Source organism: Cynoglossus semilaevis, chromosome 1 (assembly GCF_000523025.1).
Source record: "Cynoglossus semilaevis isolate Cse_v1.0 chromosome 1, Cse_v1.0, whole genome shotgun sequence".
NCBI classification, from domain to species: domain Eukaryota; kingdom Metazoa; phylum Chordata; class Actinopteri; order Pleuronectiformes; family Cynoglossidae; genus Cynoglossus; species Cynoglossus semilaevis.
In genome coordinates, this window is record NC_024307.1 from 13,301,054 (window position 1) to 13,315,719 (window position 14,666).

Here is a 14,666-nt window from a genome sequence, read left to right on the forward strand (position 1 = left end):
CTTCCTCCTCCTCCTCTCGCCCCGAAGCTCCGACCGACGGATTTCGTGAAACCTGTGTTTGTTACCATGGAGACTCGTGCCAGCTGGCGCACTCGCGCGCACACGCACTGCTATTCTTAATAGAACACTTTCCTAACTTGCACTAATTTTGTAAATCTCGACCAAACCCTCGTCTTTTACAGTCTGGAACTTTCCGGACAGGAACTTCCTAATGATGACCACCAGGAAGAGAAAACTCACACTGATAAAAGTTAGAAAGGTCGTTTGTCCAGCTCCGAAAACAAATCAAAGACTAATCAGGAGGAAACGTATAGTACATTTGCGTCTCAGTGCTGCCCCCTTCAGTATTTCCTCACTTGACCTTTCCAGATAGTTTGAGTTTTTAAGAGTAAAAACTCTCAGAAGTCATAATAACAACATATAAGTGACAGTGATTGAACCCAAAGGTTGTCAGCTAAGGTTCAAATCCTAAAGCAAAGAATACTGTAGGTCAAGGGTCAGACTCCAGACCACAGTGTAGGTTATTACCTTCTGTCGTCTGTATGGATAAAACCCTGGTGTGTGGACCCCAGTGTGTCACTTACCTCTACAGCTGTGGGCAAACATTTCTGAACATGAACAGTGGTGGTACGTTCTCTGTGTGTCTGTGTGGATTAAAGAACAGTCTGAATCAATCATTGGTGTGAATGTGAGTGTGAAGTGTTGTCTCTGTCTTTGTATGTGTCCCTTTGATGGGCAGGACAACTGTCCAGTCCCAGAACTGTCCACTTTGATGACACATTTGTGTTTCATGCTCCCCCTTCAGGGGAGGAAGAGGAAGTTTTGTGTGTTGTTTTTTTTTTCTTTTTTTTTTGTAAGAAGGAACTCAAATATGCTATTTTTTTGTTATACTCTCCTTTAACTAGAACCAAACCTCACTTTTTTCGAAAGGTGTACAGACAGAAAAGGAACTCTGTTCCTTTTTGTGTTCACACTCTGAGTTCTTTTCAAAGAGGACCTGGTTTCTCTTTTTGATCCATGTCAGCTCTGACGGAGCCTCAGTCTTCTTTCTTGGCTGCTTTCATGTGAGTTTTGGAGACAGAAACGCCGTCCAAAAGATAGGAGGCTGAGCTGAAAGTGTCAGAAATAAAGATACAGGAGATTTTTATGAGATGTGACCAGAATGGACAGGATTAGAAATGAACACATCAGAGAGCCGGCTAAGGTTGAGCAGTTTGGAGATAAAGTTAAAGGAGCAAGGTTGAAATGGTTTGGACGTGAGCCGAGGAGAACCAGTGAATAAATCAGACATTGAATGTTGAAGATGAAGCTGCCAGGCTGGAATACAAGAGGTACGACCCTGGGAAGATTCATGGCCGCAGTTGAGGAGGACCTGAAGATATTTGTTGTATCTGTAGAGGAGAGGGCAAGAGTTACCGTGTGACATGGAGGCAAATGATCTGCTGAGGAAACCCCTGATGGCTGCAGCCAACGGGAGGTGTTGAAGGAGACATTTGTTAGAAATTACACTCTGTCTCATTACTACAAAACTTTCATCCCCCGATTACAGTCCTAACAAGATTTTCTAACAGGAAATGTCCAGAAGGGTGTGTGTGGGCCTGGAGGCCTGAAAGTCCTCTATTGAAACACCTGTCCTACCAAATGGAGGTGGCGGGTGCAACAGATGCTACTTAGATTGAGGGCAATCTGCCCCACCACCATCACACAGCTTCCTCCAGCAGCTAATCACAGCCTGCTGCTGCTGCTGCTGCTGCTGCTGCTGCTGCTGCTGCTGCTGCTACGTGGCTGCTTCTCCATCAATGCCTCTCCATATAATAAGTGACAGTTAGGGCACTCGTGATACCCCCGGGGGTCCTGGACACTGTGGGCGGGGAGCTCCTACATTAAGGACATGGTGTTGGGAAGTGTTCAAATAACAGCCAGGTCATTTCATGGCTATAGGAAAAGATTTAATAACAACATGTCTTCTACATTTACTGGGCTGAAAGTTCAATTTTCAGTTCAATTTCACATTGATTTCAGCGTGCATTAAAGGTGAATCACCTTGAGGAAATGGAGAGGAGCATGTCTTTCTCTCTTTCCTCACTCTCTCTTTCCTCACTCTCTCTCTCTCTCTCCCGCTCTCTCTCTGCTCTCTACTACTTCCTCTCCCCACAACAGTGCAGTGGAAAGCTCTCCCAGGAGATTCCTATCAGAAACAGTAACAGAGACGGTTCCAGTAATATCAGGAAGATGTAGATGATGGTTATAGATTTCAGGGCTCTCAGGTGCATTAGGCTGTATTACAGCTTCCCCACAAGGCTACTTAATGCTCGCTCGCAGTGGAAACAGGCCGGTAGACGTGAGGCACGTATGCACAGTCATGCGATTACATGCATCTGTAGAGATTGCTTACAGGCGCAGCCAGGCATTTGAGAGGACTGCACCTCGCGAGGCTGCAGCATGCGTATGTAAATAAGTTTCTACGGTGCACTGGGTTTTGTGCTGGAGATAAATTGTTTTTAATGCATTGTGATTGGTGATACCAGCTCCTGATCCTAGACCTGAGGCTACATCATCCACCATGGCCGTGACAGAGAATCTAGGTGGGGAAAAAAAGACTCCAGCTTCCCTCTCCACGGTGCTGTCTTTGAACTGTGGAGGCTTCCTAAATTAAGAAAACAAACGGAGAGGAACAGAAGAAGATGGTTATCAGGCACCATCAGATACCTGCTTGTCTGTTCTCCTGGGGCAGAAGCTGTTCTGAGCACATAAAGCACCTTTTTTGGGAACATTGACGAGGGCCTCTAAAGTAGGGGATCTATTTATACTGGCCTAGTGCTGTCTGTGGAGCTGTCCGCTGCTGAAATGGATGAGGATTCATGCTGTTTCATTTCAGCCACCTCTTTCAGCCTCCTCCGCTTTTTTCCCCTTTTCCAAATCCTTTTTCCATCTCCCATCTGAGTTATTTCTGTCAGATCCTACAAAGATTCCTTCTGTTCCGCTCATTCTTCTTCATTCCTTAATTCTCTCTGTGTTCTCGTTTTCTCCCTTCAGTTCCTTTGGAATTTCCGTTGGGCTCCGGCTGACACTGACCTCCTGGTGCTTCATGGCTGAACATCTTCTGATTTGACAATACTTTTGCACTGTTGTCCAAAAAACTGTTGTGCAATGAAGGTTTAAACCTATTACGCAAATATAATAGAGAATAGCATAAATTATGGAAAGAGGAAGGGAGCTGTGCTTAGTCAAAAAGTGCTAAAAGCTAGGCAGGAAATAGCTCAATTAGAGTACACCAATCTGCTACAGTTTAGCAGCAAGTAAAACATTAGGCAAAGCAAACATTTAACGTAGTCAAAAAGCAACAAGTAGCAGGACAGTGAACCCAGAGATAGAGATTCCATTATAGCCAACACGTAAACTTAAAGTAACCATGAAGATTATCAAGAACATAGATCCTAAAGTTGTTATTAAATAATCAAGACAAGTCCAGAAAGATTATGAGTGACTCAAAACTAGCTTAAAATAAAAACACGGAGCTGTCCAGTGCTGAAACTATAAAAATTCATTCCAGCCTCTTTTTAATCCACGGCAATTTTCCTTCCTCCATCTGGGTTATTTCACTCAGATCACACATGGAAATTCTGTTCTTTTACATTCCTTGAGTCTCTCAGTTTTCTTGTTTCTCTCCCTCTCCGTGCTCTGTATTTCTTTTGACTCTCCTGTGGGCTATTGCTGATTCAGTCTGGTTGACATTCTGTTGTGCCATGACTTAATCCCTTTTGTTTCAGTCCCCTTCTTGATGCTTTTTCAGATTAACTGAGAAATAAGGGGAAACTACTCTAACAAAAATGTGTCTGAAAGATAACTGAGGAGATCTTCAAAACAAGGCAGCAAAAAGGAAGATAGTTTAAATGAAGTCAAATAGTACGCTAAAGGATGTAGAAAAAAGTTTAAGGAAAGTTAACAAGTTAGCTTGAAGAATTTAGAAAATATTCCCCCCCAAAAAAGCCAATAAAGTGTTAATAAAATAAAATGGCTGGAAGTTTGGCAAAACAAAGGCTGAGAGACTGAGCAGTGTGTGAGCCGTTTGCTGCATGGGGAGCTGTCCAGTGCTGAAATGAAAAATAATTCATGCTGTTTCATTTCAGCCCCTTCCTCCACATTCTTCCAATGATTTTTTTTTCCTTCTGTATTCTGAGGTATTTCTGTCAGATTGTACATATATTCCCTCTGTTTCTGTTTATTTTTCTGCTGTCCTTCTTTCTCTCTCTCTTCTTCATTTTCTTTTGATTCTCCTGTGGGCTATTGCTGATTCAGGCGGGTTGACAAGCCATTCTTCCCATGGCTTATTCTCTTTTGTTGTCCAACCCATTTTTGCAGCTCTCTCCAAATTATCCTTTTGTTCAAATGATATCTCCCGGGACTGGAATGCATGCATGAGTGAACACACACACACACACTTGAGTCTTGAACACAGGCCGACATACTGATGAAGTAACAACATGTTGTTGTTGTTTTTTTCACAACTCACCAGCCTCTCTGTAGGGCAGAGACGCAGCAGAGTGTCGCTGTCCACAAACTTTTAGGGCTGCCCTTTAATTAAGGCCCAATCATCAATGACAGCAGCCAAACGACTGACAGTGAAACAATGATAAATCTCACACACACACAACACACCAGAGGAGTCTGTGCAGAGCACGAGCACAAAGGATATTGACAAGTACCTTCTGACTGCAACAAAAGCCGCAGAGATAACAAACCTCATGTTCAACATAAAAGGAGCCATAAAACCCTTTAAAGTAGTTGGTGCCCAGCCCCTTTAGGAGCCTTGTGAATCATTATTCATTCATCATTATCATTAGAAAACATCTGACTAGTCATATAACACTTTAAAGATGAGGATTATTGGAGGCTTAATAAATTCCTTCAATCATTTACATAATCTTCCACTAAATCCTTTCCAGAAATGTAAATAAATGCGGTTATTTTGCCACAAAATGATTTTTCTTTTTTAATTCGCTGTAGAAATTACTTGCATATTGTCTGTGGCCTGACTGTGTCCATACTTTGGAAGGGACAATCAATTAAGGATTCTAGTTTGTTTGTTTTCCCCAGACATGGAAATGCACAGGTATGTGTTCAGTTCTGTTCAGTGCTGCCTGCAGCCCGAGTCTAACTGTTGAATCTCCAGTGACTTATTGTTGATTCAGACTGGTTGACGTGGCATTCTTCTCATTGCTTATTCCATTGTGCTGTCCGTTCCATTTTTGCATTTCTCTTCAAATGATACCTTTGTTCAGAAACATTCCCCTGAGACTGGCAGGCATGCATAAATGAAGACTCATATTCAAGACTTGCAAACCTTTACCCGCTGCCAGTCCACGGGGCAGAAAAGCCACAGAGCTACATTTCCCACATACTGCTGAACAGTCCCTTAATTTGTGTTTTGGTTCCTTTTGGGTCAGGCAATCACAGAGGCAGACAAGGGCACCCTGTGCACAGTGGGAAGTGGTGGAAATAAAAGGGAGGAGGGGGAGACAGAGTTTGTGGGGGACGATAAATAAGTCGTGGGAATTGTTAATGGATGACATGTGAAAGGGATACAGATAGAGGAGTTAGATGTGGAGGGGAGAGCAGCCGGGGGAGGATGGCAAGCCAGGAGGTCAACATGGTCCTGTCATTAACTCCAGATTAAAAGCAGAGGGCAATTCCAGAGGACTCACCTCTAATTCACACAGTGGTACGGCAGCAAGGACAAACCTCCTGGGAGAGGGGAACACACACACACACACACACACACACACACACTGTTTTTTGTTTTAAGATCAGTTCATATATATATATACATATATATATATATATATACCTAGCCCCTCACTCTGACCTTGTCCATCACAAACATATGCTGAATCTGAATCTCAACCCTGACTTTAACACGACAATAATTCTAACCCTAACTCTGACCTAAACCTTCAGTAAAGACCTGAGACATGTCCCTGCAAGGACAACATCTTCACCCACGGGAGAAGAGTCCTCACAAGTATAGCTATAACCTCCCTACACACACACACACACACGCGCGTGATGATTCACACAATTACCCGGAGCTCATGAACACAGCCATAAATACATAGTAAAATACCGACGTGCAACTCAGCCCCCTCCTCACAGGGCATAACTACACACAAGATACATTGTGACTCACAAAAACATGACTCCCAAACCTCCCTATGCAACAGCACACATGCACACACGCACACACGCGCACACACAGCAGTGAACTAATTAATCAAATCTCCTGTTTTAATTACGATTCAGATCAGTTGCTATGGGAACCTTGCCCTCTTGGAATGTTAAGGTAAAGTCTCTCATCGCTGCTGCTGCTGCTGCTGCTGCTGCTGCTGCTGCTGCCGCCGTCGTATCCAGCGACTTTACACAGAGATGACTGAAGAGCACAGATTTATAATACCTACAGTGATTCAGCTGGTTGCATTCCTCATTGTGTTTCCATGCAGACACATTTTTCTGGAGCGGCCTGAGGACGTACCTGATCTGAGCTTCAATTTGGACCCGGTCGTTGAGAGGGATAGAGCGAGAGCGAAGGGAGAAGCACAAAAGTGGAAAAAGAATATGAAATAAAATGAGGAATTATTGCAGCTCATGTCGCAGCACATCTAATACCATATGCATTGCCATGAAAAGGCCATACGTGAATGGGCATTAAGGGTGGGCTGGGGCCTGTCCAATCCATCGCTAATCCTAAACCACTTAAGCTCTGAAGGTTTTCATACAGGGAATCGTGAATGAGAGAGAAATCCATATTGATAATTTTCTCTGAATCTGTGCCGCTGTGTCTTTTCTGATCCAAGCCTATCCATTTGTCTGAGAACGGAACTTACAGTAGACAGGTTGATGACGTAAAGCAGTAAAAACAATGAAGATGAAATGAAAAAATAAATCAAATAAAATAAAGTATTAAGGTAAATAATTTCTTTAGACATAGTTTTTATTTTGAGTTTAGTTTAGTTTGTCTTAAATAAACTTGGAAAAATATAGTTTCGCTCATCACAGTTAGTTTAGCCTAGCTTAGCTTAGCATAGTTTAGTTTATCTTATTTTAATTAATGAGTATATGAAACAGGTAGACTACAAATATATTAAATATGTATAGCCATTGAGTACATTTTCATTACCTGTAAACAGTACTTCAAAAGTCTCTTTGAGTTTACTGTAAATAGTGTTTTTTTTTTCAAGTACTAACAGTTACTCAAAGCGCTTTAGTCTACACTGTGTTTTACTAGTTTCCAGGGACACATTGGCATTTAGACTACAGTATCAGACACTGTAATCAGACGTCTGACTCTGGTTCTAAAGACAATGTACTGCAGCTCCTGAACCACAGCCATTTCTTGAGCGTTACTTATGAGGCACCAGCTTCAGGGTAAAATAAGAACTCAATCACAATTCCTTGATGTAAAATCAACAGTACCAATAGTGTTCTGTGCCACATTTATACACTGAATCCTGGCAGCCTCGCCTGCTTTTCTTTTCTTTTCTTCTCTTCTCCACACAGCCCAGTTATTTCAGTCAAACAATGGCTCTGTGTGTGCTACTGCGCTCTGAAAATATCATTCATGGCATTTTCACAAGGGCTCCATTAGTGATTGATAGCTTATGTTCAGGACTACCAGGCTCAGTACTTTTACTTTCGGCCTGACTGCTTAAGAGAAATCAATATGCAAACATTTCTGTTAATTTTCATCGAGCTGAGGAAACGTTGCTGCCGTGACTAATACCTCTGTTCTAAGTTGTTTTAAGTGGAAGTGCAGCAGTGTTTTGGTCTGGATGTTGACTGGATGTTGACAGATAAACTTAGCTCCCAAGACAATGAAAAAACTTCAGTGCAAACACGCTGGCCTCGTTTTGTGTATCAGTACAGTATGAACTCAGGTGACGGCAGGACGTGATGTGTTAAAGCAGGAGAGTTGCCAAGTTAAGCCATTAAGATACAGGAACTCAGGCGTGTGTCTGGCTCGCCGGTTGTCATGGTTGCAGTGTTTATCACCTCTTTCTGCCGACAGAAGCCCAGGGGCAAATCAGATTGGCTTTGGACAGAGTGAGAGACACAGAAAGTGCGAGATGGTGAGTGACTGAGTGAGTGAAGAGGGGAAGGACATATTGGCACAGCAGAGGGGTGAAATGCCAACTCGCCGCAGAGCGTACGCTGAGGCGGGGCAGTAAAAAAATGTCAGTGCGACTTATTCACAATATGGATTTTGTTTCAAACCATTTTGGCGATGACGAGCAGGTTTAAGGTTCTGCATTTTACTTCATTGAAGAAGTCCTCATTAGGAAAATCCCACTTTTTCCCTACCAATTGCACCATGGGGAATTTCTTTTAATGAAGGAAATGGCATTACAGCAGCAGCAAAATGATTTGAGTGTTTGTATTTTGTATTTGGCACGCTAAATTAGGTCAGTACAAGAAAGCAATCCTGTGAAGACTTTTACTCAAATTAAAACCACATGGCAAAATATCTGTGCACCACATTATGACATATGTCACACTTTTTAAACGGCATATGGCAGCCTGCTCCTGGTTGCCAGTGTTGGACAACTTGGCCAAAGAATTGCCACATGTCAGCTCATAGTTGCCTAAAAATACTTAATGCGTGTCACAGAAACTGTGGCATGAAGTCAGTGACACTCAGGTAACTGTCAAAAGCGACAAATATTTTCCAGAAAAATCCCTACATTTGGCCAACATTGTACATTCAGTCCGTTTTTATGGCATCCATCTAAAGCTGCAACACGTAGTAAAAAATAACTACATCTTATTGCTTTTAACTCTTGTACAACGTGGTCTGAGGTCAGGGCTACAAAACACAGGAGTGTGGAGGGAGGAGTGGATTACATTAATCCTCAACCTGTACAACTTGGAGCTCACGCTCGTTTCTGACTGAACAACTGCCACAAAAAAATATAAGCACAACAAAAATGTTCAAATCAATCTACATTGATAACTGCTGCTATAAATGTCACACGTTTAAAGATTGTTTTTTCTTCTAATTGAGAGTTGCAGAGACCAGTTAAAGGTAGAGCCGGCGGTGTTTTGTTATGATCAATAATTCCATAATAACCTTTCAGCCTGATGTAATTTAAGTGATCGGAGAGAAGGAGGAGGAGGAGGAAACTTGCCCTTACTCAGGGCTTTGTTTACATCCTTAGCTAATACCATGCTATCACAGGATAGGAACCAATCACAGGGCCTTATTCTTCCAGAGTATGTAAGTGATTGTATAAAAGTATTTTGGAAAAAAGAAAGTCTTACTTTAAACTCATTGTCTGATAACTTCCCACAATAGTGATCACTGCTATCAGTTTAGTTTTTCTCAGTCTTTTGATCCTACGGTATCACCTGGTGACATTTACGTGCAAATGTCACTGGTCACATTATTCAACAAATGTTACGCACTGCAGCTTTAGAATGAAAATGGTTGAGTTTCAGTAGCTTTAGAATCTGCTGTTTATGTGCATTTTGACTAAAGGTGTGCTTTGGGCATCCTGCACTGCAATGATTCCACAAAGCCCCAGATGAACAAACCACACAGAACTGGCAGAATGGTGGAAGAGAGAGTCGTGAAAGTTTGTTTTAAATCTTTCAGCTGTGCCGAGCTGGCTAAAAGCGTAGGTTATATAGGTTGTTGCCTCAGGTGCAACATTCTTGTGTGAAATAAATGTACAGAGACAAAAAGAGTTAAGTCATATAGGGCAACAATATCAAAATAAATATGGGATACTCACAAAATAAGCACAGAAGAAAACAAAGTACACAGTTTACCAGACAAAGCAGATTGTATTTATTTTTACCTTTAGTATAAAATAGGCCAACAATTGGAGAGCCTTCTGTTTTTTCTATTATTGTGGAGAGCATTTCATTTCATTTAAAAAAATACGTACAGTAAATCTAGGTAATTTAAAGACATTTTTTTAAATTATTATTTTTTACTGACCGCATGCGACACAGATTTAGCTACATTTCATTAAAATATGTCAGCTGTTGGTTTGTGTGAGTAAAAGACATTAAGTGAACCTTCAAAAGTTAGTAATAATCATAAAATATTGGTAAATATGTTATTTCTATAGTGCTGTGTTCCAGTTTTAACTGAATAAACTTTCTATCACATTTTTATGGGCAGAAATTGAATAAAAACCTATTTAAGGTCATATCTAATGATTGTAATTTTACCTGAAGAAAAAAACGATCTGCCAGAATTTTCTGCCGATTTATAATTACACGATTTTTTGGCTTGACTATCTTGGAGGCCATGTTGGATTTCTTATTTCACCAGAGATCTTAAACTAAGTACCTTTTTTATTCTGGTGAGGAATGTAAATCAGGCCAACAAATGTGTGTCTTCCACATACCTGAACAAATTAACAAAGGGGTGCAACATTACACGTTACCACTAGAGGTCAGTCAATCCGACATAGTGTACCTTTACATATCTTTGTTCGCAGGGTATAACTGCACTAAAGTCTATTTTACGGTACACGCTAGAAGCTGTTTAGTATGAGCGAATTTGCATAATTTTGCCTCGCAGCTTATGTCTGCCACCTAGCGGCTCCTAAATCAATCATCCCAGTCTGGCGCCTATCGCAGGTGCACTAGAAATATGCAGGGGGTCCAGTTTCCACTGAGCACACTCAAGATGTCGTGTGGATATATTACTGATGAGTGACCGCTCTGAGGAGCTTTCAAACCAAAACGGCCTATTAATTATGACAGTCACAAACGCTGGGCTGAACACTCTCCGGTTAGCAGTTATAATCGAGAGCAGATGGCGGAAGACAGCTGCCTGGTTCCTTCCAGGTGGAGGAAGGTGATGAAGCCTCACTTGTCACGGCCGGTAAGTCATCACCACCATCATCATAACTCCAGCAACAGCGGCAGCAGCCCGTGCACCGACTTCCGGAATTCAACACACATGGCTACGATGTAACCACGCCCCTTTGCCTGAACATCTAATCACAGAACCGAAGTAAAAACGATGTCAATCTGTTCAGCCAATCAGAGCTCGCCTTGTTGGGACGTCCATAGCTTTCACATATCACTGAGGCCCTTTAGCCGAACAGGGAGGAAGGTATGGATGCCGGCTTTACTTGCTGTACCTCAAAGTTTTTTCATCTTTTTACATGGTCTTATTACTTTGTGAACGTGTTTATAGTTATTTCAGCCTAGTATGTAAGAAAAATAACTAGTAGGTCCTCCGTTCGAAGACTTGGGGACGTTTAATTTACTTTTCTCTCTGTGTAAAGACCATTGGTATTTCTGTGTCTGTGTGTGTGCGTGGTTACGCACAGTGTGTCTCTGTGTTTGTGTGTCTCTATATATGTGTTTGTTCAACGGACATCGAGTTAAAATAGAATGCAAAACACCAGGCAGTCTGTGATATTGGTGTTGTGTGACTGTTTTTATTATTCTAACACTGCTTTGTCAACACTGATATATATCATACAGACGTTCTTAACGTGATAATTAATGTTAAAACCTACAAAGTGAAGTGACTTGTGTGAAGGCTGAGGGTACAAAAATGGCAAAATCTTTATGCCAGCATTTTGGCCATTTCTTTTTTTTTGCAAAATGTTGGTTTAACAAAATGTCATACTCTTACAGGTTTTTCTTTGCTGGTCACTTGTATGGGTTTTTAAAAGATTAAAACCGTATGTTTTTAAAAAAAAGTTGTGTTGATGTTGGGTGACATCCATGTAATTGCGTTAACAGTCTGACATTGGCCTTTGTCAAAATATGTATTTTATCTTAAATATATTGAATTCACACACCAGCCAGTCATTGTTATAGTTTTGTTAAAAACAAAAACAAAACAACATTCAAATCCATCCATCAGGGCAGGAAATGTGTTTTGGCAAGAATAGCAGCACAAAAGTGTTGCTCCTACGTCTGTGTGTTTGTCAGGTTTACATTTTCATACACATACACACACCTTGTATACCCTGTGCTTGTGTGGCTCTGACTGAGTTCTCTTTGTCTGTCAGGGAGGGTCTTCATCATTGCCCTGTTCAGGCTGACACGGCGTGTGACCGTGCTGAGGAGTAAATTACCGTTGACAGTTAGCTGTCCTGTTGTTTATGGTCGCGCCTGGCTGTCAGCCCACAGTGCCAAACTCTCATCATCTTTGCCGAGCATGCCGCCAACAAACAAGTTAAAAAACACAATGGCGTCTGAGTCCTCAGGTGTGGTACAGGCTTCAGCTCAAGAAACACAGTCTGTGTCTCGCGAGGTGAGCCTGGCTGCGAGCGAAACAGAAGGAAAGGAGGACAATATTGGAGACAGAGAGATCATCAAGTCCCCCAGTGACCCCAAACAGTACAGGTAAAGGGCTCTAGTATTGGACAATTTTGAAGAGTAATATCTACATTAAAGCTTAAAAACAGGCTGTTTCCATCCTCCTGAGTATTCAAATTTTCTACTGTTTCACAGTTACACCGCATACTTAGCTTACTTGGTCCCCTATTTTATATGGTTAGTGCTTTCTCTGTCGCCATCATTAATATAATTTCATAAGCACTGATTCACATCAGAGGAGGTGATTTTTAAATTTTTTTTTAATGTGAAAGGGGTTTTAAAAAAAAAAAAGACCTAGATACAAAAATGATTCTGAGCAGCTGTTCCAGCTGAATCAGTACAAAGCTTGATGGGTCAATTTCATGCTATAAACTCACGCCAGTGCCAAGGGCCTCTGCAGGGCAAGTGCTGAAAATCTGCTGTGAGAAAACAAAGCAATTGGGTCTCGGAGGGTGTGAGAATGCAGTCTGAAAAGAGACATTTCATTTAACAGCTCGTTCAGGCCAGAACAAAGCATTGGAAGTAGTAAAACATGATGGTGCATTGCTGTTTCTTAAACGTCTCTGAGCTACTTCACTTTTGACTGCATTCCTCTCAGGTATGTCGTGCTGGAGAACGGGCTGAGGGCTTTGCTCATCTCAGATTTCAATGGAGCAGCAACAATGGAAGACGAGGATTCGGATGGAGAAGATGGAGGTGAAGAAGAAGAGGACGATGAGTCTGGAGATGAAACTGAAGATGACTCGGAGGAAGAGGACAGTGAGAGTGGCAGTAATCATGATGATGGTGATGATGATGATGATGACAAAGAAGGGAAGAAGAAGAAAGGAAATGCAGAAAAACAGGTATCTTTGGAAAGTTTAAAGCTGCTCCTTATGTGACTTGTGACTCAAATACCAAAACTTACTTTACACAAACTGTGTACTTCTGATGACACACATTTCAACACATGAATAATAGGAGTAAACACTTCTGTTTTTAGCCAAGGACCTGGTGCTGCACTATTTATTTTGGGAAAGAGCTTGATGTATGTGGAATCGCCTCCAAACGAAAGTGGCTACGTTTTATTTCTAATTAGGGAACACATTTTCCAGTGGAAGCACAGGAGAGCTTCTATAGGAAGGAGTCAGCAAAGAAAAAGTGGGATAGCCAAGGAGACTGAGACTATGTAAAGGCAGAGAGAGCAGTGGTAGAGACAAAAGGAAAGGCTTAATGTAGGTTAGACTGGGGGTGGACCAGGAGGAAGGAGACAAGGACTTGTAACACTGAGCCAGAAATAATGTGCAACAGGTTAGGGTGATAAAGGTGAAAAAAAAAAAGAAATAAAAAAGTGAGAGAGTGCAGTGTGGTGTGGCTGATATAAATGAAATAAAGGACAGAGAATGACACCTGATAAAAATAGTCAAACAGAAACTTCCAGGAATGAGATTGGAATGATATTTAGTCACGGTGATATACACATGGAGTTAAAGATATTGTAGGCTATCTCATTCTACAGTTCTTGTTGCTCAATTACGATTTTTTTTTTCTGGGATCCAATTTTCTTTTTCCGTGGTTGTTCACAACGTAGTTCAGAGAAAACAAACCATATTTTAAGAAGACGTGATGTCACACACTGTGTTTTGGACATAAATATTGATGCTACTCATACCAACGTGCGTTTCAGTTTGAAGGATGTTGTGCAGTCTAATCCATGTCAGTCACTCTCTCCACTTGGCCACTAATCCTTAAGCCTCTGCCCTCTTCTGCTTTTGTTCACCTAAGTGCATGTTTGTCGAGGAGGAAGCCCGGTGATGAATCTTTGACAATTTTGTTCTCTCTGCTGACTTGTTCCTTAAATGATCTCTGCATGATTTTCATTTATTGTTCACATTTCTTTGCCTCATCCTCGCTGTTCCCACACAGTTAGGTTACTGTGTAAAACGTCAGATACTGTTATGATTCAGGACCACATAAAAGTGGCCTTGATTGGATTAGAACAAAAGATCATTTGAAAAGCTGAACATCCACCCAACAATAGCCTTAAAAGAAAAAACAGGAAAGAGAAGATAAAGTACGACAACGGCAAGACGTTTCAATGAGATGGCAGCAGTTTTGGCCACAAGCCAAAATAGAATATCGAAATTATGAAAAGTTTTTACTTACACCATAAATGTCAAATTTAAGCAATAAACCCAAATTTCTTTTCATTGGATTTGTTGAGAGATTCAATTTTAAAAAAGTCTGCAGTTCACTGGGCAGATGGTTTGATACAACAAAAAAGGCACAAGTTCTAATCCTGCTGTTTGCCTTTTATAAGTACAATCGTCGGAAATGGA

At 41.4% G+C, this 14,666-nt stretch overlaps 1 protein-coding gene across 1 annotated transcript in view; it reads left to right on the plus strand.

Moving 5' to 3' along the window:
- Positions 1-10,324: 10,324 nt before the first annotated feature.
- The window catches only part of LOC103380052 (nardilysin-like), a 34,320-nt gene continuing 29,978 nt past the window's right edge, over positions 10,325-14,666 (plus strand). Inside the window, exons 1-3 of the mRNA XM_008311854.2 lie at positions 10,325-11,125; positions 12,039-12,375; positions 12,947-13,193. Of these exons, the coding sequence (XP_008310076.1) occupies positions 12,188-12,375; positions 12,947-13,193 (435 nt within the window). The 5' untranslated portion in view covers positions 10,325-11,125; positions 12,039-12,187. The remainder of the gene's footprint in view (positions 11,126-12,038; positions 12,376-12,946; positions 13,194-14,666) is intronic.